At 35.4% G+C, this 27,000-nt stretch overlaps 1 protein-coding gene across 1 annotated transcript; it reads left to right on the top strand.

Moving 5' to 3' along the window:
* The first annotated feature begins 199 nt into the window (after nucleotides 1–199).
* pelo (pelota mRNA surveillance and ribosome rescue factor) lies at nucleotides 200–26,456 on the top strand. The gene is made up of 13 exons (XM_056470202.1): nucleotides 200–409; nucleotides 16,690–16,782; nucleotides 16,887–17,037; nucleotides 17,731–17,821; nucleotides 18,490–18,653; nucleotides 20,123–20,183; nucleotides 21,160–21,321; nucleotides 23,593–23,639; nucleotides 23,739–23,812; nucleotides 23,938–24,009; nucleotides 25,972–26,046; nucleotides 26,150–26,181; nucleotides 26,257–26,456. Exons 1-13 carry the CDS (start codon nucleotides 369–371, stop codon nucleotides 26,349–26,351), a joined length of 1,158 nt encoding a protein of 385 aa, XP_056326177.1. The 5' UTR covers nucleotides 200–368; the 3' UTR covers nucleotides 26,352–26,456.
* The last annotated feature ends 544 nt before the right edge of the window (nucleotides 26,457–27,000 follow it).

Here is a 27,000-nt window from a genome sequence, read left to right as displayed (position 1 = left end):
ATCCTTGTCATGATGGACATGTTAAATCTTCTAAGGCTGGATAGTTAACATACTTCACTAGCAAAGAAGACTAGCAAAGATTTGAAAACAATTCAGAAAATGTCGCGTTGAAAAAAGATTCGAAATATAAAAGGCATTCGTTCTTTCAACCCACGGAAGTAACCATAGATAAAAATGACGTAATGACGCATCTATCGACCAAATGACGTGATCAGAAAGCGACAGTGCGAATCGTCTGATTCATTCTAAAGTGGCAGAATGTGCTATTGCTGAGGCGGAAACGTCACCAAAACAGACTATTAAATGGAGTAAATTACTCATTATCAAAGAGATGTATTTTGTTTTTGAATAAGTTAACCTCGTCGATCATGAAGTTGGTTCATAAAGACATCGAGAAGGATAATGCCGGGTGAGTGTTTGTGAACACATGAGTATACGTGTACACCTCTTTTGGGCATTATATAAGCTTTACCAGTTGAGTGGTGTTGAGGTGCCATGATGCGATGCTGGTATCATATGACAATACAATAGAATATTCAGATACTTTTGTATATATGATAAATGGTGGTGTAATAATGGAGCTTTTTTGTTTGTCGAACTATTATAACCCAATTTCTGGCTGTATTCAATGCTCACCCAGTGCTATGTTTTCAAACTTGGCAGGATTGTTTCACATTGCCACAGCCCCAAAAATGCGTTTGCCTTACTTGTAGCGCCCCCTTTGACCGCTTGCGCTTGTATAGTCTTGTGTTTTGAACTGGGGTCTGTACGAAGACAAGGGGCCGTGTAATTTTGGTTGGAAAATGGGAAAGAAAAAAGAATTTAGTGAATGAAATATTATGCTTACTGTAAATTATAATTTTAAGATAAACACACAGACTAATGTAACCGAAACATTTGATTATATAACAGACCTGTAGCCAGCCTGATAAAAGGGGTGTTTTTTTTCCTCAAAAAGTGGAACTTTTTGCATGATATTTAAATACATTTAATTACATGAATTAGAGTGTCGGATGGTCACCACACTTTTTGATATACCAAAGATATTTCCTAAAGATTTAGAATGAAGAAATGTAAATTAATATTCTTTTAATAATACAATTTTATTACATCATATATCATTAGAACAAAATAGGAATCTGTTTTAAATGAAAACTGTAAAAAACTTTTGTCATTTATTAGTCAAATAACAGTCCTCAGTCAGAATTTGGCCATTTGAATAAAAAATAATTAAAACATAATAATAATAATAATTCAGAGCATCACAATTGTTCTGAAAACACATTGTTCTTTTTCACAATTGTTGAAAAAAAAGTACATTTGAAAATTCATGGATGATAACAACAATAGCCAAATTCAAATCAATTTCAATATGGTCCACTTTTGGAGCTTCACACGTTTTTATTGCTCATTTTTTAGTTTCAAGAATACGCTCCATGGTTCTCAATGCTCAATACGCTCCATTTTCTCATGATTCTGTAGATGTAAAATAAATGTTAATATGAGTATGCTATTATTATTGTTATTTACCAAGCATATGGTAAAACAACAATAATATTAGGCCTATTTGTGTAGGTCTACTCTTGGTTAAAATGCTACATTTTGTATAGACTGGTGTAGAGTTGAATAGACTTTAAATTTGTCCTGGTCGTTAATGCCAATAAAGTGATGACATCAGAATACAACTGTTCATAATTCTGAAGTTGAGTTAGTATGTTAGAGACATTTGCTTGTCATTTGTCATTGACAACATTATTAGATAATTTTGGTGGTAAAAAAAAGTGGTAAAATGAGACATTTGTCATTTTCAGATTCCCACTTGCATTATATTAAATGTTAAATTGGCTATATATAATATAATATATAATAATAGTAGTTATAGTGAGCCCGTAAACATTTATTTTCATGCACAACACCTTGTGTTCGCTATGAAAGAAAAACATATCAAATACTTGTTGTAATTCTAACTCTAAAATGCGATATCAACATTTAAATGATGTTCGTGCTTTTGGTTTCATTTTCGCTGCCGAGTGTGGCTCATGTCATGGCTTGCCGTCACTCTTCCGTACTTCCTATGCACCGTACTTCCTATGCAGCTCCCAAACGATCGCTCTGTGCAACAAACTGAATTGTAGAGATGCTGCTTTAAGATTGTGTGGGGGGTCGAATCGAGATCATGATCTTTTTCGGTTAATCGTGCAGCACTGTTATGAAGGCTGTTTTAACATTAAGTTATGACAGAATTTCCTCTTGTTACAGTTATGAAATAGTTTCATAGCAAGCAGGAAATGTACATGGGCCAATGACACAACTGGTTTGAAATGGTCTCAAATAAATGAGTAAATAAATCATCCAAAAACGTAGATTAAAACATCTAAATACAAATTAGATTAAAACGAATAATAATGATAGAAGTTAGACCCATTGATAATGTAGATGTTTTTCACAGTATAAACAACATTAGATTTTACATTTTAGGATGGGTTTCTTTTGCACAAGGATACTGCTACTATTACTTCTACTTATAATAATAATAATAATAATAATAATAATAATATTAACTAGATATTAAAGTTTGAGGACAAACTTTATGGTGGCTTGAAAAGCCGAGTCTGAATTAGCATGTTACTAGCATGAATTAGCAAGTAACTAGCATGATTCTAACATAAATTAGCATGTAACTAGCATGATTCTAGCATGAATTAGCATGTTACTAGCATGTTTCTAGCATGAATTAGCATAATTCTAGCATGAATTAGCATGTTACTAGCATGTTTCTAGCATGAGTTAGCATGTTACTAGCATGTTTCTAGCATGAATTAGCATGTTACTAGCATGATTCTAGCATGAATTAGCATGTTACTAGCATGTTTCTAGCATGATTTAGCATGTTATTAGCATGATTCTAGCATGAATTAGCATGATTCTAGCATGAATTAGCATGTTATTAGCATGAATTAGCATGTTACTAGCATGATTCTAGCATGAATTAGCATGTTACTAGCATGTTTCTAGCATGAATTAGCATGTTACTAGCATGATTCTAGCATGAATTAGCATGTTATTAGCATGATTCTAGCATGAATTAGCATGTTATTAGCATGATTCTAGCATGAATTAGCATGTTACTAGCATGATTCTAGCATGAATTAGCATGTTACTAGCATGTTTCTAGCATGAATTAGCATGTTACTAGCATGATTCTAGCATTAATTAGCATGTTACTAGCATGATTCTAGCATGAGTTAGCATGTTACTAGCATGATTCTAGCATGAATTAGCATGTTACTAGCATGATTCTAGCATGAATTAGCATGTTACTAGCATGTTTCTAGCATGAATTAGCATGTTACTAGCATGATTCTAGCATGAATTAGCATGTTATTAGCATGAATTAGCATGTTACTAGCATGATTTTAGCATGAATTAGCATGTTACTAGCATGTTTCTAACATTAATTAGCATGTTACTAGCATGTTTCTAGCATGAATTAGCATGTTATTAGCATGATTCTACCATGAATTAGCATGTTTCTAGCATGAATTAGCATGTTATTAGCATGATTCTAGCATGAATTAACATGTTACTAGCATGATTCTAGCATGACTTAGCATGTTACTAGCATGTTTCTAGCATGAATTAGCATGTTACTAGCATGATTCTAGCATGAATTAGCATGTTACTAGCATGATTCTAGCATGAATTAGCATGTTACTAGCATGATTCTAGCATGTATTAGCATGTTACTAGCATGATTCTAGCATGGATTAGCATGTTACTAGCATGATTCCAGCATGAATTAGCATGTTACTAGCATGAATTAGCATGTTACTAGCATGATTATAGCATGTTACTACCATGTTTCTAGCATGAATTAGCATGTAACTAGCATGTTACTAGCATGATTCTAGCATGAATTAGCATGTTACTAGCATGATTCTAGCATGAATTAGCATGTTACTAGCATGATTCTAGCATGTATTAGCATGTTACTAGCATGATTCTAGCATGGATTAGCATGTTACTAGCATGATTCTAGCATGAATTAGCATGTTACTAGCATGAATTAGCATGTTACTAGCATGATTCTAGCATGTTACTAGCATGTTTCTAGCATGAATTAGCATGTTACTAGCATGTTTCTAGAATGAATTAGCATGTTGTTAGCATGATTCTAGCATGAATTAGCATGTAACTAGCATGATTCTAGCATTAATTAGCATGTAACTAGCATGTTACTAGCATGATTCTAGCATGAATCAGCTTGTTTCTAGCATGAATTAGCATGTTGTTAGCATGATTCTAGCATGAATTAGCATGTTACTAGCATGACTAGCATGTCACTATCGTGTTGCTAGCACCTTTCTAGCAAGATTAGCATGTCAGTAGGATGTTAAAACTGTTAGCGTGTGTTAGAATAGCTAGTCACAGTCTATGGGACAGTTGCTAGGGTGCTGAAATTGGTTGCTAGGGAGTGGCTAGTAAGTTTAAAGGTAATCAGTGATTGGCTGCTGGCTAGACTGAGTTGAATGAGGCCAGACTCTAGCCTGTAGGACAGTCTGATGCAGAGTTATGAGCTCACAAAGGTTGATCCAATGTTAAGTCAATGGGAGTCTTTTACAATGGAAGTCTATGGGACAGTTGCTAGGGTGCTGTAAGTGGTTGCTAGGGAGTGGCTAGTAAGTTAAAAAGTCATCAGTTATTGGCTGCTGGCTAGACTGAGTTAAATGAGTCCAGTTAGAAGTCTGTAGGACAGTCTGATGCAGAGTTATGAGCTCACAAAGTTTGACCCAATGTTAAGTCAATGGGACTTTTGGGATTTTTCTGGGTCGTTTTTTCGGAAAACCCAAGGTCGGATCAGTTAGAAAAGATATAGCAACCCGAGTCAGACCAGTTTGAAGGTTTGACGAAAGTTTGAAGTATGTAGCTTGAAAGGCCTAGGAGGAGATACACTTAGAAATTAGTCTCAGAAGAAGAAGAAGAAGAAGAATAATAACTAGATTATTAAAGTTTGAGGACAAACTTTGAGGCTGGCTTGTGAAAGTCTGTCGGTAATAGTTTATTTAGTTTAAAACCGTTTTAAAAAGTGTGAATAAATAGATAGATAGATAGATAGATAGATAGATAAATAGATAGATAGATAGATAGATAGATAGATAGATAGATAGATAGAACAATTAGCATGTCATTAGCATGATTCTACTATGAATTAGCATGTTATTAGCATGATTCTAGCATGAATTAGCATGTTACTAGCATGATTCTAGCATGAACTAGCATGTTACTAGTATCATTCTAGCATGAATTAGCATGTTACTAGCATGATTCTAGCATGAATTAGCATGTTACTAGCATGATTCTAACATGAATTAGCATATTGCTAGCATGATTCTAGCATGAATTAGCATGTTACTAGCATGATTCTAGCATGAATTAGCATGATTCTAGCATGAATTAGCATGTTACTAGCAAGATTCTAGCATTAATTTTGCATGTTACTAGCATGATTCTAGCATGATTTAGCATGTTACTAGCATGATTCTAGCATGAATAAGCATGATTCTAGCATGAATTAGCATGTTACTAGCATGGTTCTAGCATGAATTAGCATGTTACTAGCATGATTCTAGCATGAATTAGCATGATTCTAGCATGAATTAGCATGTTACTAGCATGATTCTAGCATGAATTAGCACGTTACTAGCATGATTCTAGCATGAATTAGCATGTTACTAGCATGATTCTAGAATGAATTAGCATGTTACTAGCATGATTCTAGCATGAATTAGCATGTTACTAGCATGATTCTAGCATGAATTAGCATGTTACTAGCATGATTCTAGCATGAATTAGCATGTTATTAGCATGATTCTTGCATGAATTAGCATCGTTCTAGCATGAATTAGCATGTTACTAGCATGATTCTAGCATGATTTAGCATGTTACTAGCATGATTCTAGCATTAATTAGCATGTTACTAGCATGATTCTAGCATGAATTAGCATGTTACTAGCATGATTCTAGCATGAATCAGCATGTTACTAGCATGATTCTAGCATGAATAAGCATAATTCTAGCATGAATTAGCATGTTACTAGCATGGTTCTAGCATGAATTAGCATGTTACTAGCATGATTCTAGCATGAATTAGCATGATTCTAGCATGAATTAGCATGTTACTAGCATGATTCTAGCATGAATCAGCATGTTACTAGCATGATTCTAGCATGAATTAGCATGTTACTAGCATGATTCTAGCATGAATTAGCATGTTACTAGCATGATTCTAGCATGAAATAGCATGTTACTAGCAAGATTCTAGCATGAATTAGCATGTTATTAGCATGATTCTAGGATTAATTACCATGTTATTAGCATGATTCTAGCATAAATTAGCATGTTACTAGCATGATTCTAGCATGAATTAGCATGTTACTACCATGATTCTAGCATGAATTAGCATCGTTCTAGCATGAATTAGCATGTTACTAGCATGATTCTAGCATGATTTAGCATGTTACTAGCATGATTCTAGCATGAATTAGCATGTTACTACCATGATTCTAGCATGAATTAGCATGTTACTAGCATGATTCTAGCATGAATTAGCATGTTACTAGCATGATTCTAGCATGAATTAGCATGTTACTAGCATGATTCTAGCATGAATTAGCATGTTACTAGCATGATTCCAGCATGAATTAGCATGTTACTAGCATGTTTCTAGCATGAATTAGCATGTTACTAGCATGATTCTAGCATGAATTAGCATGTTACTAGCATGATTCCAGCATGAATTAGCATGTTACTAGCAAGATTCTAGCATGGATTAGCATGTTACTAGCATGATTCTAGCATGAATTAGCATGTTACTAGCATGATTCCAGCATGAATTAGCATGTTGCTAGTCATTGCTAGCATGTGAACCATACAGGATTTATGGTGTGCTAGCATGAGTCAAATAAGCCAACCCCCGCTTCTCTACGATGTTCTGATACTGAGATATAGCTGCTGTTATATCGTTGCTAGGTTAGTCTGTTTTGTTGCTATGGAGTTGATTGACAGCTTAGACTGATGATGTATCAAAGCTTCTTGCCAGTATGAACAGTTAAAAACAACCCCCATGTCTCTATAACACTGCAGCATGATGATATCAATCTGGGCCTCTATAATGGCAGTCTATGGGACAGTTGCTAGGGTGCAGTATCTGGTTGTTAGGGTGTGGCTAGAAAGTTAAAAGGCCATCAGTGATTGGCTGCTGGCTAGACTGAGTTAAATGAGCTCAGCCATTAGTCTGTATGACAGTCTGATGCAGAATTATGAGCTCACAAAGTTTGATCCAATGTAAAGTCAATGAGCATCATTTGCAATGGAAGTCTATGGGACAGTTTCTAGGGTCCAAAAGTGGTTGCTAGGGCGTGGCTAGAAAGTTTAAAGCTCATCAGTTATTGGCAGTTAGGTAGTCTGAGTTAAATGAGCCCAGTTAGAAGTCTGTGTGACATTCTGACGCAGAGTTATGAGCTCACAAAGTTTGACCCCATGTTAAGCCTATGGGATTTTTTCGGTGGTCCCGGGACGTTTTTCGGAAAACCGAAAGTCGGATCAGTCTGAGGAGATATAGCAATCCGAGTCCGAATAGTTCGGAGGTCTGGTGCGAGTTTGGTGGTCATAGCTTGAAAGCTCTAGGAGGAGATAGAGTTAGAAATTTAGTCTCAGAAGAAGAATAATAATAAAAAAAAATAATAATAATAATAACTAGATATTAAAGTTTGAGGACAAACTTTATGGTGGCTTGAAAAGCCGAGTCTGAATTAGCATGTTACTAGCATGAATAAGCAAGTAACTAGCATGATTCTAACATAAATTAGCATGTAACTAGCATGATTCTAGCATGAATTAGCATGTTACTAACATGTTTCTAGCATGAATTAGCATGTTACTAGCATGTTTCTAGCATGAATTAGCATGATTCTAGCATGAATTAGCATGTTACTAGCATGTTTCTAGCATGAGTTAGCATGTTACTAGCATGTTTCTAGCATGAATTAGCATGTTACTAGCATGATTCTAGCATGAATTAGCATGTTACTAGCATGTTTCTAGCATGAATTAGCATGTTACTAGCATGTTTCTAGCATGTTTCTAGCATGATTTAGCATGTTATTAGCATGATTCTAGCATGAATTAGCATGTTATTAGCATGATTCTAGTATGAATTAGCATGTTACTAGCATGATTCTAGCATGAATTAGCATGTTACTAGCATGTTTCTAGCATGAATTAGTATGTTACTAGCATGATTCTAGCATGAATTAGCATGTTATTAGCATGATTCTAGCATGAATTAGCATGTTATTAGCATGATTCTAGCATGAATTAGCATGTTACTAGCATGATTCTAGCATGAATTAGCATGTTACTAGCATGTTTCTAGCATGAATTAGCATGTTACTAGCATGATTCTAGCATGAATTAGCATGTTATTAGCATGATTCTAGCATGAATTAGCATGTTACTAGCATGATTCTAGCATGAATTAGCATGTTACTAGCATGATTCTAGCATGAATTAGCATGATTCTAGCATGAATTAGCATGTTACTAGCATGTTTCTAGCATGAGTTAGCATGTTACTAGCATGTTTCTAGCATGAATTAGCATGTTACTAGCATGATTCTAGCATGAATTAGCATGTTACTAGCATGTTTCTAGCATGAATTAGCATGTTACTAGCATGTTTCTAGCATGTTTCTAGCATGATTTAGCATGTTATTAGCATGATTCTAGCATGAATTAGCATGTTATTAGCATGATTCTAGTATGAATTAGCATGTTACTAGCATGATTCTAGCATGAATTAGCATGTTACTAGCATGTTTCTAGCATGAATTAGTATGTTACTAGCATGATTCTAGCATGAATTAGCATGTTATTAGCATGATTCTAGCATGAATTAGCATGTTATTAGCATGATTCTAGCATGAATTAGCATGTTACTAGCATGATTCTAGCATGAATTAGCATGTTACTAGCATGTTTCTAGCATGAATTAGCATGTTACTAGCATGATTCTAGCATGAATTAGCATGTTATTAGCATGATTCTAGCATGAATTAGCATGTTACTAGCATGATTCTAGCATGAATTAGCATGTTATTAGCATGATTCTAGCATGAATTAGCATGTTACTAGCATGATTCTAGCATGAATTAGCATGTTACTAGCATGTTTCTAGCATGAATTAGCATGTTGCTAGCATGATTCTAGCATGAATTAGCATGTTATTAGCATGATTCTAGCATGAATTAGCATGTAACTAGCATGATTCTAGCATGAATTAGCATGTTACTAGCATGTTTCTAGCATGAATTAGCATGTTATTAGCATGATTCTAGCATGAATTAGCATGTTACTAGCATGATTCTAGCATGAATTAGCATGTTACTAGCATGTTTCTAGCATGAATTAGCATGTTACTAGCATAATTCTAGCATGAATTAGCATGTTACTAACATGTTTCTAGCATTAATTAGCATGTTACTAGCATGTTTCTAGCATGAATTAGCATGTTATTAGCATGATTCTAGCATGAATTAGCATGTTTCTAGCATGAATTAGCATGTTATTAGCATGATTCTAGCATGAATTAGCATGTTACTAGCATGATTCTAGCATGAATTAGCATGTTACTAGCATGTTTCTAGCATGAATTAGCATGTTACTAGCATGTTACCAGCATGAATTAGCATGTTACTAGCATGATTCTAGCATGAATTAGCATGTTACTAGCATGATTCTAGCATGAATTAGCATGTTACTAGCATGATTCTAGCATGGATTAGCATGTTACTAGCATGATTCTAGCATGAATTAGCATGTTACTAGCATGAATTAACATGTTACTAGCATGATTCTAGCATGTTACTAGCATGTTTCTAGCATGAATTAGCATGTTACTAGCATGTTTCTAGCATGAATTAGCATGTTGTTAGCATGATTCTAGCATGAATTAGCATGTTTCTAGCATGAATTAGCATGTAACTAGCATGATTCTAGCATTAATTAGCATGTAACTAGCATGTTACTAGCATGAATTAGCATGTTACTAGCATGTTACCAGCATGAATTAGCATGTTACTAGCATGATTCTAGCATGAATTAGCATGTTACTAGCATGATTCTAGCATGAATTAGCATGTTACTAGCATGATTCTAGCATGGATTAGCATGTTACTAGCATGATTCTAGCATGAATTAGCATGTTACTAGCATGAATTAACATGTTACTAGCATGATTATAGCATGTTACTAGCATGTTTCTAGCATGAATTAGCATGTTACTAGCATGTTTCTAGCATGAATTAGCATGTTGTTAGCATGATTCTAGCATGAATTAGCATGTTTCTAGCATGAATTAGCATGTAATTAGCATGTAACTAGCATGATTCTAGCATTAATTAGCATGTAACTAGCATGTTACTAGCATGAATCAGCTTGTTTCTAGCATGAATTAGCATGTTGTTAGCATGATTCTAGCATGAATTAGCATGATTCTACAATTAACTAGCATGTAACTAGCATGTTACTAGCATGATTCTAGCATGAATCAGCTTGTTTCTAGCATGAATTAGCATGTTGTTAGCATGATTCTAGCATGAATTAGCATGTTACTAGCATGACTAGCATGTCACTATCGTGTTGCTAGCACCTTTCTAGCAAGATTAGCATGTCAGTAGGATGTTAAAACTGTTAGCGTGTGTTAGAATAGCTAGTCACAGTCTCTGGGACAGTTGCTAGGGTGCTGAAATTGGTTGCTAGGGAGTGGCTAGTAAGTTTAAAGGTAATCAGTGATTGGCTGCTGGCTAGACTGAGTTGAATGAGGCCAGACTCTAGTCTGTAGGACAGTCTGATGCAGAGTTATGAGCTCACAAAGGTTGATCCAATGTTAAGTCAATGGGAGTCTTTTACAATGGAAGTCTATGGGACAGTTGCTAGGGTGCTGTAAGTGGTTGCTAGGGAGTGGCTAGTAAGTTAAAAAGTCATCAGTTATTGGCTGCTGGCTAGACTGAGTTAAATGAGTCCAGTTAGAAGTCTGTAGGACAGTCTGATGCAGAGTTATGAGCTCACAAAGTTTGACCCAATGTTAAGTCAATGGGACTTTTGGGATTTTTCTGGGTCGTTTTTCGGAAAACCCAAGGTCGGATCAGTTAGAAAAGATATAGCAACCCGAGTCAGACCAGTTCGAAGGTTTGACGAAAGTTTGAAGTATGTAGCTTGAAAGGCCTAGGAGGAGATACACTTAGAAATTAGTCTCAGAAGAAGAAGAAGAAGAATAATAACTAGATATTAAAGTTTGAGGACAAACTTTATGGTGGCTTGAAAAGCCGAGTCTGAATTAGCATGTTACTAGCATGAATTAGCAAGTAACTAGCATGATTCTAACATAAATTAGCATGTAACTAGCATGATTCTAGCACGAATTAGCATGTTACTAGCATGTTTCTAGCATGAATTAGCATGATTCTAGCATGAATTAGCATGTTTCTAGCATGTTTCTAGCATGAGTTCGCATGTTACTAGCATGTTTCTAGCATGAATTAGCATGTTACTAGCATGATTCTAGCATGAATTAGCATGTTACTAGCATGTTTCTAGCATGAATTAGCATGTTGCTAGCATGTTATTAGCATGATTCTAGCATGAATTAGCATGTTTCTAGCATGAATTAGCATGTTATTAGCATCATTCTAGCATGAATTAGCATGTTACTAGCATGATTCTTGCATGAATTAGCATGTTACTAGCATGATTCTAGCATGAATTAGCATGTTACTAGCATGATTCTAGCATGAATTAGCATGTTACTAGCATGATTCTAGCATGGATTAGCATGTAACTAGCATGATTCTAGCACGAATTAGCATGTTACTAGCATGATTCTAGCATGAATTAGCATGTTACTAGCATGATTCTAGCATGAATTAGCATGTTACTAGCATGTTTCTAGCATTGATTAGCATGTAACTAGCATGATTCTAGCATGAATTAGCATGTTTCTAGCATGAATTAGCATGTTATTAGCATGATTCTAGCATGAATTAGCATGTTACTAGCATGATTCTAGCATGAATTAGCATGTTACTAGCATGTTTCTAGCATGAATTAGCATGTTACTAGCATGTTTCTAGCATGAATTAGCATGTTATTAGCATGATTCTAGCATGAATTAGCATGTTTCTAGCATGAATTAGCATGTTATTAGCATGATTCTAGCATGAATTAGCATGTTACTAGCATGATTCTAGCATGAATTAGCACGTTACTAGCATGTTTCTAGCATGAATTAGCATGTTACTAGCATGATTCTAGAATGAATTAGCATGTTACTAGCATGATTCTAGCATGAATTAGCATGTTACTAGCATGATTCTAGCATGAATTAGCATTTTACTAGCATGATTCTAGCATGAATTAGCATGTTACTAGCATGATTCTAGCATGGATTAGCATGTTACTAGCATGTTTCTAGCATGAATTAGCATGTTTCTAGCATGAATTAGCATGTTACTAGCATGATTCTAGCATGAATTAGCATGTTACTAGCATGTTTCTAGCATGAATTAGCATGTTACTAGCATGATTCTAGCATGAATTAGCATGTTACTAGCATGATTCTAGCATGAATTAGCATGTTATTAGCATGATTCTAGCATGAATTAGCATGTTGTTAGCATGATTCTAGCATGAATTAGCATGTTACTAGCATGACTAGCATGTCACTATCGTGTTGCTAGCACCTTTCTAGCAAGATTAGCATGTCAGTAGGATGTTAAAACTGTTAGCGTGTGTTAGAATAGCTAGTCACAGTCTCTGGGACAGTTGCTAGGGTGCTGAAATTGGTTGCTAGGGAGTGGCTAGTAAGTTTAAAGGTAATCAGTGATTGGCTGCTGGCTAGACTGAGTTGAATGAGGCCAGACTCTAGTCTGTAGGACAGTCTGATGCAGAGTTATGAGCTCACAAAGGTTGATCCAATGTTAAGTCAATGGGAGTCTTTTACAATGGAAGTCTATGGGACAGTTGCTAGGGTGCTGTAAGTGGTTGCTAGGGAGTGGCTAGTAAGTTAAAAAGTCATCAGTTATTGGCTGCTGGCTAGACTGAGTTAAATGAGTCCAGTTAGAAGTCTGTAGGACAGTCTGATGCAGAGTTATGAGCTCACAAAGTTTGACCCAATGTTAAGTCAATGGGACTTTTGGGATTTTTCTGGGTCGTTTTTCGGAAAACCCAAGGTCGGATCAGTTAGAAAAGATATAGCAACCCGAGTCAGACCAGTTTGAAGGTTTGACGAAAGTTTGAAGTATGTAGCTTGAAAGGCCTAGGAGGAGATACACTTAGAAATGAGTCTCAGAAGAATAAGAAGAAGAAGAAGAAGAAGAAGAAGAAGAAGAATAATAATAAGTTTAAGATAGATAACAGTATGCTGGCTTTTCAAGCCACCATAACTAGATTATTAAAGTTTGAGGACAAACTTTGAGGCTGGCTTGTGAAAGTCTGTTGGTAATAGTTTATTTAGTTTAAAGTAGTTTTAAAAAGTACGAAAAGATAGATAGATAGATAGATAGATAGATAGATAGATAGATAGATAGATAGATAGATAGATAGATAGATAGATAGATAGATAGAACAATTAGCATGTCATTAGCATGATTCTACTATGAATTAGCATGTTATTAGCATGATTCTAGCATGAATTAGCATGTTACTAGCATGATTCTAGCATGAACTAGCATGTTACTAGTATCATTCTAGCATGAATTAGCATGTTACTAGCATGATTCTAGCATGAATTAGCATGTTACTAGCATGATTCTAACATGAATTAGCATATTGCTAGCATGATTCTAGCATGAATTAGCATGTTACTAGCATGATTCTAGCATGAATTAGCATGTAATTAGCATGATTCTAGCATGAATTACCATGTTATTAGCATGATTCTAGCATAAATTAGCATGTTACTAGCATGATTCTAGCATGAATTAGCATCGTTCTAGCATGAATTAGCATGTTACTAGCATGATTCTAGCATGATTTAGCATGTTACTAGCATGATTCTAGCATGAATTAGCATGATTCTAGCATGAACTAGCATGTTACTAGCATGATTCTAGCATGAATTAGCATGTTACTAGCATGATTCTAGCATGAATTAGCATGTTACTAGCATGATTCTAGCATAAATTAGCATGTTACTAGCATGATTCTAGCATGAATTAGCATGTTACTAGCATGATTCTAGCATAAATTAGCATGTTACTAGCATGATTCTAGCATGAATTAGCATGTTACTAGCATGATTCTAGCATGAATTAGCATGTTATTAGCATGATTCTAGCATGAATTACCATGTTATTAGCATGATTCTAGCATAAATTAGCATGTTACTAGCATGATTCTAGCATGAATTAGCATCGTTCTAGCATGAATTAGCATGTTACTAGCATGATTCTAGCATGATTTAGCATGTTACTAGCATGATTCTAGCATGAATTAGCATGTTACTAGCATGATTCTAGCATGAACTAGCATGTTACTAGCATGATTCTAGCATGAATTAGCATGTTACTAGCATGATTCTAGCATGAATTAGCATGTTACTAGCATGATTCTAGCATAAATTAGCATGTTACTAGCATGATTCTAGCATGAATTAGCATGTTACTAGCATGATTCTAGCATAAATTAGCATGTTACTAGCATGATTCTAGCATGAATTAGCATGTTACTAGCAAGATTCTAGCATGAATTAGCATGTTATTAGCATGATTCTAGCATGAATTAGCATGTTATTAGCATGATTCTAGCATGAATTAGCATGTTATTAGCATGATTCTAGCATGAATTAGCATGTTACTAGCATGATTCTAGCATGAATTAGCATGTTACTAGCATGATTCCAGCATGAATTAGCATGTTACTAGCATGATTCTAGCATGAATTAGCATGTTACTAGCATGATTCTAGCATGAATTAGCATGTTACTAGCATGATTCCAGCATGAATTAGCATGTTACTAGCAAGATTCTAGCATGGATTAGCATGTTACTAGCATGATTCTAGCATGAATTAGCATGTTGCTAGTCATTGCTAGCATGTGAACCATACAGGATTTATGGTGTGCTAGCATGAGTCAAATAAGCCAACCCCCGCTTCTCTACGATGTTCTGATACTGAGATACAGCTGCTGTTATATCGTTGCTAGGTTAGTCTGTTTTGTTGCTATGGAGTTGATTGACAGCTTAGACTGATGATGTATCAAAGCTTCTTGCCAGTATGAACAGTTAAAAACAACCCCCATGTCTCTATAACACTGCAGCAGGACGATATCAATCTGGGCCTCTATAATGGCAGTCTATGGGACAGTTGCTAGGGTGCAGTATCTGGTTGTTAGGGTGTGGCTAGAAAGTTAAAAGGCCATCAGTGATTGGCTGCTGGCTAGACTGAGTTAAATGAGCTCAGCCATTAGTCTTTATGACAGTCTGATGCAGAGTTATGAGCTCACAAAGTTTGATCCAATGTAAAGTCAATGAGCATCATTTGCAATGGAAGTCTATGGGACAGTTTCTAGGGTCCAAAGGTGGTTGCTAGGGCGTGGCTAGAAAGTTTAAAGCTCATCAGTTATTGGCAGTTAGGTAGTCTGAGTTAAATGAGCCCAGTTAGAAGTCCGTGTGACATTCTGACGCAGAGTTATGAGGTCACAAAGTTTGACCCCATGTTAAGCCTATGGGATTTTTTCGGTGGTCCCGGGACGTTTTTCGGAAAACCGAAAGTCGGATCAGTCTGAGGAGATATAGCAATCCGAGTCCGAATAGTTCGGAGGTCTGGTGCGAGTTTGGTGGTCATAGCTTGAAAGCTCTAGGAGGAGATAGAGTTAGAAATTTAGTCTCAGAAGAAGAATAATAAAAAAAAAAAAAAAAATAATAATAATAAGTTTAAATAGGATAACAGTAGTCTGGCTTGCTGCACAAGCCAGCCTAATAAGTTTAAGATAGATAACAGTATGCTGGCTTTTCAAGCCACCATAATAAGTTTAAATAGGATAACAGTAGTCTGGCTTGCTGCACAAGCCAGCCTAATAAGTTTAAGATAGATAACAGTATGCTGGCTTTTCAAGCCACCATAATAATAATAATAATAATAATAATAATAATAGTTAAATCTACTTAACGTTATGGTTCATCATTTCCAGCTCTTTGTACTATTACACTAATAATAGTTTTAGTAATAAAATAAAATAATACATTCTTGTGATTTAACAAAAATGACTAAATCTGAAAGCATGCTGCTTGTGCTCTAGATGGGGTTTAACATCACACAGTTCAAAAGTTTATTTTTTTTCTAAACAATATTGGCAGAAATGGGCAAAACAACTGTTTGTGTCAGAGTTTGTTTCTTTTATTAAATTACAGTAGTCTGTTAAATTAGAATAAATAGTTATTATACACTTCTGTAAGCATCTATATGTACTAATATATCTATATAGAGTATAATACACACATATATACATTTATGATACCATTAGATTTAATTAGTTTTCCTTTGAGTTTCACAACCAGTGTTTAGGATTTCAGAATTTCCCTCTTCAGTCAGACCAACTACTGGTTGTAATTTCTTCTTTCTTTTATGTTTTTAGTCAGGTGACACTAATACCTGACGAAGCAGAGGATATGTGGCACACATACAACCTACTGCAGGTGGGCGACAGCCTCAGAGCTTCAACCATCAGGTCTGTCTACATTTTAACACACTGACATGTTTTGTTTTGGTTTAGCACATTTAATATCAGAGATTTCGCTTGTTAACTTAAAAACATTCTGATGTCACAAACAGGAAAGTGCAGACAGAGTCTTCCACGGGCAGTGTGGGCAGCTCACGTGTGCGCACCACATTGACTTTATGTGTGGAGACCATAGACTTTGATTCCCAAGCATGCCAGCTTAGAGTCAAAGGAACAAACATCCAGGAGAACCAGTATGTGAAGGTCAGTATGCATTTAGAATTGTCTTCATGGCTTTATATTTAACTTTAGCTCTCCCAGCATTTGATTGCAGTCCTGAACAATCATACTGTCAATAATGTGCCACATTGCAATCCACTCTTTGTCCAACCTAAAAAAACACATAAATTAACAATGGTCGACTTAAACTTGAAAATTACAGACAGCCTAGGTAATATATACTCTATTCTTATCCAAAATTGTTTTCAAAGTTAATAATGGGAACTGGAAATGCAGAAATGTCACCCTGTTTGTTTTCTTTATTTTGCAATGGCACAATCTTTTGTTGTTGTACACTTAGTCCTCGTTTTATTTAGTTTTAGATGTCGTTTTATTTAGTCGTTTAAGTTTTAAATTAAACTTACAACCTAAATATATGATTTAATAATAATATTAATATTTATGATCAGGTTTTGGATGCTTATTGCAGACATTTTTTGTCTGATTCTGTCTGAAATAAGTGTCATTTTTCCAGGAATTATTTATTATTTTCTCAGGGAGTGCACAAATGAATTGTGAAAAATCTAATTAATTTTGGCAAAAAATAATATTTGTATTAAATAACTGAGAAAATATATTTATAGTCAATATTCACCCTCACTCTCCTTGTGTTGTTATAGTAGAAATGTGAATGTTGCTATAAAATGAGACATGTTGCATCTATTGTGTCATATGTAGATGGGTGCCTATCATACCATAGAGCTGGAGCTCAACAGGAAGTTCACCCTCGCCAAAAAAGTCTGGGACAGCGTGGTGTTGGACAGAATTGGTAATGTGTTGGTGTGTTTTTGCTGCATTTTCTGACTGAATTAATTTTGTGTACTTTGCGAAAATTTCAATAAATAAAAAGTAGAACTATTTTGTTAAAAAAAATTATGTTAAAATATTTAGTGGCACATAAAAATGCATAGCGATCAGCTCTATCAAGCTATAAAAACAATTTGTCCTGGCTTTTTACATTTACTTAAATCATAGGTCTCCAACTCAATTCCTGGAGGGCTGCAGCTCTGCACAGTTTTGCTCCAACCTTAATCAAATACAGCTGATCTAACTAATCAATGTGTACAAGACTACCAGACACTACTAGATCAGCTGTGTTTGATTAGACTTTGAGCAAAACTGTGCAGAACTGCAGCCCTCTAGTTATTGAGTTTGAGACCTATTACATAAAGGCATAGTTCACCCAAAAATTTAAATTTACCCATTATTTACTTTTGGTTCCAAATGCTTGTTACTCTAATGCCAATACATCATACTGCCTGTATGAAATGCGTACTTGGACGAGAAGGAGGAAACATTGGTGAACAGTCATTTCATAGTTTTTTTTTGGTTGAACTAACCCTTTAATGATTCTTTTAAATCCTTTGTTAACATGAAGAAAATTTAATTAACACAGTGCTTTAATATTTTCTAAACTTGCCTTTCTTTCATCAACAGAGCAGGCATGTGATCCTGCTCAGAAAGCAGATGTGGCCGCTGTCGTGATGCAGGAAGGTCTGGCCAATCTGGTTCTTGTGACTCCAGCCATGACCTTACTAAGGGCAAAGGTTGAGGTCACCATCCCTCGCAAGAGGAAAGGCAGTTGCACACAACATGACAAGGTAAACCAAACTTCTATTTTTGTGTCATAAATAGTTTTTATTTATTTCATAATTTTTGTGGAAGTTTTTTTTCTCCCCGTCAGGTAGGGCTGCATGATTAATCGGAAAAAGATTGCGATCTCGTTTCGACCCTAAGCATGATCTTAATTCAGCTTTTCTACCATTCAGCCAATTATATTTTCAAGGTCAGGAGAGAAGCGTAAAGGCGGTCGTAATGTTACTCAGCAACATGGACACCTCTAAATGGTGTTAAGTGTCACATACTGCATCTATAAGGTATAATTTACCCCAAAATGTCATTTCCGTCTTAATGTAATGATGTATTCGCAACCGCAAATTCACGCTTGAGCTGACGCACTGTTTGTTTACTATCGAGAGGACTAGCACGTGCCCGCCAATGATGTCTACTTATGTGAACAGAACCTGCTTAGGCTGTGAATAACAGGTATGAAGGTTGTAAATAACGTTCAGTTTGTTGCACAGAGCAACCGTTTGGGAGCCGTGCGGGAGATATGATTTGCATGTATGTTTTGTTTTCTTTCCTTAAAGTGACTGCAGTCATAACATGAGGGCACTCGGCAGTGAAAGTGAAACCGAAAGCGCGCACATTTAAATGACCGTATTGCATTTTAGAATTGTGATTACGACAAGCAGCATTTGATATGTTTTTTCTTTCATATCTAACGCAGTGTTGTATATATAAATAAATGTTCACTGGGTCTGTATAACTACTCTAGCCAATATAATGTTGAATATAATGCAAGAGGGAATCTGATAATGACAAATATTTCATTTTTCCAGTGGAAAAAATGGTCTAATAATGTTGTCAATGACAAATGACAAGCACATGTCTCAAACATAATAACTTAACTTTGGAATTAAGAATAGTTATATTCTGATGTCATCATTTTACTGTAAATTAACAACCAGGACATATTTGATGTCTATTCAAGTCCATCATTCCCCAGGTATAAACTAAAAAATTAAGCATTTTAACCAACAGTAGACCTACACATAGGCCTAATATTATTACATTTTTACCATATGTTTGAGAATTAACAATAATAATAGCCTACTCATATTACCCTTTATTTTACATCTACAGAATCGTGAGGAAATCTAAATTTTGATTTTAAGCAGAAAAAATCATTATTCTCACTTTATCCAATCCAGTCACATTGGTAGTCAGATTTGACCTTTTTATTCAACAGATCTAAACCACAGCAATGAAGGGTCCTCATTGCTCAATATTTTAGTTTTTTCAAATATTTATAACCTTACTCACAGACCTCCTTACTCTGTTAATGCTACTGCATTATTATGATCTTTATCCAAGTTTTCTTAAATCAATAAGATGTTATATATACTTGCTTTCATAAAACAGTTCTTGTAACAAGTAGATGTTACTTAGTATTTGCGTATGTCAAAATAAGATGCTTTCTGTATACTAACACTGTGTTCTCTTCCAGGCATTAGAGCGATTTTATGAGGCTGTAATGCAGGGCATTCTGAGACACTTCAACTTTGATGGTATTATTATTAATATTAAATAATGAAGATTAGTGGTGTAACGGGTTACAAATCTCACGATTCGCATCACATCACATTACGTTTTTTTAGTCACAGATCGGACCGTTTTTCGCATCAGCCAAAGAGGGGAGAATTTATTACAAAGGGAGAATTTATTCAATTTATTACAAAACATAAAATATTAAAAATAAAATGAAGAAATAATCAGCCGAATAAAAATAAATTCACGATAAATGAAAAATTCACTGTTACTACTACTGTTGCTGATACCGCTAAATGTATAAATCCAACATTATAATTTGTACAACCCATATTTATTTTTAGTCTCGTTTTCAATAAATGATTCACTCATTAAACCATGTTTTGAAAAATTATTCAGTTTTTAATCTTTATCTAAACTTATCCCAGTATTTCTGTTATTTGACTGTTTGTAACTTCATAACTGACTCAAAAGGCTAAAGACAGAATCCCTTTCTTGATTTTTGTGTTTTTCAAACACAGATTTAAACGCAATGATTTGAAGGATTAATAAAAATAAGCAAATCACCATCATTTATAATTTATGTTGCGTGGATGTTGATCTTTTAATGATTAATCCCGTAGCTTACACTGAATGCATTAATGTAGACTAAACAAGTAGTAACAGAAAACACCTTTAATAACCCACAAATGAATAACCAGCACCTTCTAAGAAACCCACCACAACTTCTTCCGTCATTGTTAGATTTTAAAGGAAAGCCTGAATGCTTTCATACATGTGATTTGAATGACTCCGGAAGGGATCTCTCTGTGATCGTTGCAAAATTAGGATTAATCTATAAGTAAAAAAATTTTTTTAATTTGCAGGTCACGTGTGTTCCGAATCGTGGGTTGTGATCCATATGAATCATGGATCAACCGTGATTTGTTACACCCCTAATAAAGAAGGAAACTAGACAAACAAACAGGAACATTTGGCTGTATTTGTGTTTTTCAGTGGTGAAGTGTATTCTGGTGGCCAGTCCAGGCTTTGTAAAAGACCAGTTCATCTTGTACCTCTTTAAAGAGGCTGTGCGACAAGACTGCAAACTTCTTTTGGAGAACAGATCCAAGTTCATGGTGGTTCATTCCTCATCCGGACACAAGTATTCTCTCAAAGGTATATTCAGTTTTCATTATATTGAAATAACATACAAATTATTAAAATCTGCGTGAAATGAAAATGTATTTATTTTGCTAGCTCACGTTATTATTCTTAAGGTGAATCATTAATCTGTGCAAGTTAATACACTAAAAAATGAAAAGTTTGACCCTTTGCTTTCGCTTTTGGAGTTGCGGTCCTTCAGTTGACGTCAACTTGGAGGTCTTCATAGCAGCTACATATTAATATCTTCTCTAAAGATCTTTGCACACTGAAGTCCGAAATTTTTGTATGTGTTATTTTCGTATTCATTAGCCAAAAATTTGTCATGTAAACAAACCTTTTCCGATTAATATTAATTCATACATTACGAAAAAATTTTAAACATTTCGAAGTCAGTTCAAGCAGTCATACTTTGTTCTTCTCTTTCTTTTTCAAAGTAGAAAAAGAAAGAGGAATAGGTTGCATATTGTGTTTATCTAACACTGCATAGAGAGAAAGGAGAGATCAGCTCATTATTAAAGAGATACACTGGATTATCCCGAAATGCAAAGTTTATTTCAGGAAATTTTGATACATTGCTTGTAATACTTCACACATTCACATACGTCAGGGGTAGAGAACCTATAGCTCGGGAACCACATGTGGCTCTTTGACCAAAAATATGTGGCTCTCCAGCTGTCTCTCTTCAAAAACTGTTATATAACTGTTATACACTCTCAGAAGTAAAGGTACGCAAGCTGCATAAAGTATATATTAGTACCTACAAATTTTTAGAGGAACAATTTTGTACTTTTTAGGTACTAATATGTACCCTTGAGGTATTAACATGAACCTTTAGGGTACAAATTTGTACCTTTTGAAAAGGCACCACCCCAGTGACAGCTTGCGTTTTTCTGAGAGTGTAGAAATCAGTTTCCTATTGAAAATACGATTACAATTCCATTTATATTGTATTTTCTACTGCAAAATGAATAAGATCTCTGTTTACAATAAAATATTTTCAACCAATGTGCATATGTGGTGCTGTGGTTTAACTTGAATTGCGACAACAATAAAGGGCAAGTTATATTTCTTACATTTCTATGGTACACTTCTATGGTAACTTGCATTTCTTTGGTACCTACGTAAATTCATAAATGGCGATGGCAAAAAGAAAAAAAAAAAAAGATGTAAATTGGTCATTCTTCATACATTATGATGCGTCATATTTGTTAATTTTTGAGTCGTGCATGGACAGAAATAAAGGTTTTGTTTATAAATAAATAACGGTTTTGTTATACACACACACCCCATGTGGCTCTTTAAAAATGCATTTGAAAAATCTGAACTGGCTCTTTGCTGAAAAAAGGTTCCTGACCCCTGACGTATGTAAACAGATCCTGAACAGAAACTGGCAGTACGCTTAGACATTGTAATAGATGGCAGCCACATTGATGTGTTGAAGCAACAGACTGAAAACGGACCATTCTTCTATTATAATGCCTATGGGCAATACGTCAAATGTATGGACACACACACCAAACAACAGAAGGGCAGATGTGCGCCAGTCACTGAATCCAGCATATAGGGGTTCTAAACTGTCTGCCACATTCTGTCTTTATTTCATGCACTGTGTTTGTCATAAAGTTATCTATACCTCAAATGACGGCATTCTGTATTTAGCTTTTCACTTGTACAGTATCTACGTATCTACGTAAGCGACCAGCAACTGTTCATTTGAACGGAGAGTTGAGCGACTTCTGGTGTCCTCCATCTACGCAAGTGACAGTGACTGTTGGCGACCAGGTGGGAGTGTCTAGCGACGTGACAAAGTTAAGAATCCTTCAATTTTATGCAAATGAAGAGTGACTTTCTTGAGCAACAGCCAGTAGGAGGACCAATAGAGCTCACGTGATCTTCTCTCAGCTCGCTCAGAGGCCAGTTGTATTCTCCATGCCGTAGACCTACAAAGAGTGACCCAGAGTGACGGGCAGCTACAAAATCGCTGCTAGTGTGAATGAGGCATCAGTGTGCAATACCTGTACCGTTAGTTTGCTATGAGGGAATGATGTGCAAAAAAAAAAACCCTACTTTAATATTATTTTCATTAATTTTGAGTGCATCAGCATACCGAAGTCTCAGCAACTTCCAGTTCACGTGGATTTTAAATATTATCTTTATTAAGAAATACAATTTAAGTGAATTTACCTACATATGTTTATTTGTTTTTCCATTTAAAAAATCTGTTTAAAGTTTATTTTTAAAAACAGATTTCATAGTTTCAATTTGAGGTTTTTGCTTTTACAGAAGTGCTGTGTGATCCAGCAGTCACGGCTCGATTATCTGACACCAAGGTGACTAGGTTTAGTGTGTACAATTGCAAATATAGCTTCTGGCATTCTGCAAGCACAGTGTGGGGTTTACTGCTGTGTGATGTTTGTTTACTGTATTAGGCAGCTGGAGAGGTCAAGGCTTTGGAAGACTTTTACAAGATGCTTCAACAGGAGCCTGATCGAGCTTTCTACGGGTGATCACAGTCTATCATTTAAATGAGTACACACAACCTTACTGAGTATAAAAACTTTTGTGTCTTCTTAATTGAGTGTAACTTATTATTTATGAAACATTTGCATTCATTTTGGTTCTCTACAGATTGGCTCATGTGGAAAGAGCAAGTGAAGCTTTAGCCGTTGATATCCTGCTGATCAGTGACACACTATTCAGGTACTTTTAAAAATTCTTATTTAATGTTCTGTTTTTATTTGAATTGTCTCTTTTATTGTATACTTAAAGGGATAGTTCACCCAAAAATGAAAACGTACTCTCTGTTTACTCGCCCTCAAGTAGTTTCAAATCTGTTTGGGTAGACAAAAGAAGAAATTTGGAAGAAAACTGAAAATCTGTAATCATTGACTTCCATAGTATTCCTTTTTCAATGGTTACAGATTTTTTTACCACTTGAGGGTGAGTAAATAGAGAGTAAACGTTCTTTTTTAGGTGAACTATGGTGGGTGAATTTGCAATTAATTGCTGAAGCATTTATCATAGTATATTATATTATCACTGTATGTTACAATTCTTATCGCAACCACGTTAAAAGGTATAATAACCAAACATAACATAGTGTTTTAATTTATTGTATATACATACTTATATTCCATTGCAAAAGGATGATAAAGTACTATAGGTAACACTTTAAGTCTTACTGGTAAACATTAGGTAATGCATTATAATCAACAATAAGAAATAGCCATATTATACAGTAGTTATATGTTAAAGTTAATAAAAAATACAACATAACATAACTTAATTAGTTATTAACTTCATTTAATAAAACTAGAATTTCTCATTTTAATTTCTTAGTTTAAACTAAGATTAATCACCTGAGATGAATAAATGCATTTGTAGTTGTCATTGCATTGACTTTAGTTAAATTAACTGATGTTAATAAATGTAACTTTACTGTACAGAGTAAACGAACAAAAAGCCTATAAATAGTCAAAAGGTGATTGAAGTGACTTTGAATGTGACATGGTTGTTAGTGCCAGATGGGCTGGTCTGATTATTTCAGAAACTGCTTATCTACTGGGACTTTCAAGCACAACCATCAGGGTATACAGAGAATAGTCCGAAAAAGATAAAATATCCAGGGGACGGCAGTCCAAATTTTGATACCATCAAACCTCCTCCCTAATTTACCTCGGTATCCGATATTACCATGCATAATAAAAAAAATGATGATGTAAGGCTCAGACAGCGTCCCAAAACTGTTGGCTTGTGCCTAAACCATTCAGAAACTGAATACCGTATATGTGACCTTAGGTTCGGGCTGACAGAAAGGCAACAGTAACTCAAATAACCACTCATTACAACCGAGGTATGCAGCATCTCTGAATGCACAACACATCGAACCTTGTGGTGGATGGCTACAGCAGCCGAAGACCACACCGGATGCCACTCCTGTCAGCTAAGAACAGGAAACTGAGGCTACAATTCCCATAGGCTCACCGAAATTGGACAATATATGATAGGAAAAACCTTGCGTGGTCTGATGAGTCTCGATTTCTGCTGCAACATTCGGATGGTAGGGTCAGAATTTGGCCTCAATGACATGAAAGCATGGATCCATCCATCCTTGTATCAACGGTTCAGGCTGGTGGTGGTGGTGTAATGATGTGGGGGATATTTTCTTGGCACACTTTTGGCCCATTAGTACCAATTGAGCAATGTGTCAATGCCACAGCCTACCTAAGTATTGTCATGTCCATCCCTTTATGACCACAGTGTACCCATTTTCTGATGGCTACTTCCAGCTGGATAACGTGCCATGTCATAAAGCGTAAATCATCTCAGACTGGTTTCTTGAACATGACGAGTCCACTGTACTCAAATGACCACCACAATCACCAGATTTCAATCCAATAGAGCACCTTTGGGATGTGGTGGAATGGGAGATTCGCAAGATGAGCAACTGCGTGATGTATCATGTCAATATGGACCAAAATCTCTGAGGAATATTTTCAGTACCTTGTTGAATCTATGCCATGAAGCATTAAGGCAGTTCTGCAGCCAAACAGGGGTCCAACCCTGTACTAGTAAGGTGTACCTAATAAAATGGCCAGTGAGTGTATGTCTAGTATTTAAAATAGAAAAATATCTATGTTTTATTTGTTTTCTTCATGACAGACATCAAGATGTTGCCACCCGTGGCCGGTATGTTCGACTTGTGGACAACGTGAAAGAAAATGGAGGAACTGTCAGGTATTCACATATGCCTTTTTCGGTCGAGACGGGTCAATTTTGTATTCTTTCCGTTTTGTAAAATGTGAGTTATGATAACATTTATTTTTTCCTTCTGATTAAGAATATTCTCAAGCCTGCACGTGTCTGGAGAACGTAAGTTCCTTATTCAGAGTATAGTTTCAGAAAGTTCTTTCAATTATCATTACTGACATAGTTTTGTCTCCTCAGAGTTGAATCAGCTGAGTGGAGTGGCGGCCATCTTGAGGTTTCCCATCGCTGACGTATCTGAGCCTGAAGAGAACAGCAGCTCTGACGAAGACTGACATTAAATGTGCACAAGGATTTAATAAGAAAGGTCACAAGTGCTTCACATTTTGGACTAAATGAAATGAAAATGCATCATGGTCTTAATAAAGGATTTCAAACCAGTTGAAACATTACAGAAAATTAATAGATATTGTTATTTAGAGCAGCGTTTCTCAACCACATTCCTCGAGGACCACCTACACTGTATGTGGATGTCTCCTTTGCCTGTCACACCTATTACAGGTCTGTCAGTCTCTGCTAATGAGATGATGATCTGAATCAGTTGTGTTTGGTTAAGGAGACCTAGAAAATGTGCAGAGCTGGTGGTCCTCCAGGAATGTGGTTGAGAAACACTGATTTAGAGTAGTCATTAAACTTTAATGCTGGCCAAAGCTATGACTATTAAACATGCTGAACCTTTATAGTGTGGCACTTTGAATAGTTATATTATCAAAGATGCAAAAATCCACACAGAACAAGTGTGCTCCACATTTCTTGTGTCATAAACAACATTTAAGTGTACATAAATGCAACAAAGTTTCAGAAGGTAAATTTTTTTTGTCAATTACAGTTTGTTTATATTAGTCAGATTCACTTTTTCATTTGCATGTATGTTGCATGTATTACAAACAAAAAATTACTTTAATATAGTGCCCAGTCATTGCT

Source organism: Danio aesculapii, chromosome 12, assembly GCF_903798145.1.
Source record: "Danio aesculapii chromosome 12, fDanAes4.1, whole genome shotgun sequence".
Taxonomy (NCBI): domain Eukaryota; kingdom Metazoa; phylum Chordata; class Actinopteri; order Cypriniformes; family Danionidae; genus Danio; species Danio aesculapii.
This window is presented reverse-complemented; position numbering and strand designations above follow the sequence as displayed.

Excerpts from the sequence above, each read along its gene's own strand:
- pelo (XM_056470202.1), top strand. The coding sequence starts at position 369 with ATGAAGTTGGTTCATAAAGACATCGAGAAGGATAATGCCGG. Across the intron at positions 21,322-23,592 it reads ACACAAGTATTCTCTCAAAG|AAGTGCTGTGTGATCCAGCA; the intron begins GTATATTCAGTT and ends TTGCTTTTACAG. Across the intron at positions 26,182-26,256 it reads CCTGCACGTGTCTGGAGAAC|AGTTGAATCAGCTGAGTGGA; the intron begins GTAAGTTCCTTA and ends TTGTCTCCTCAG.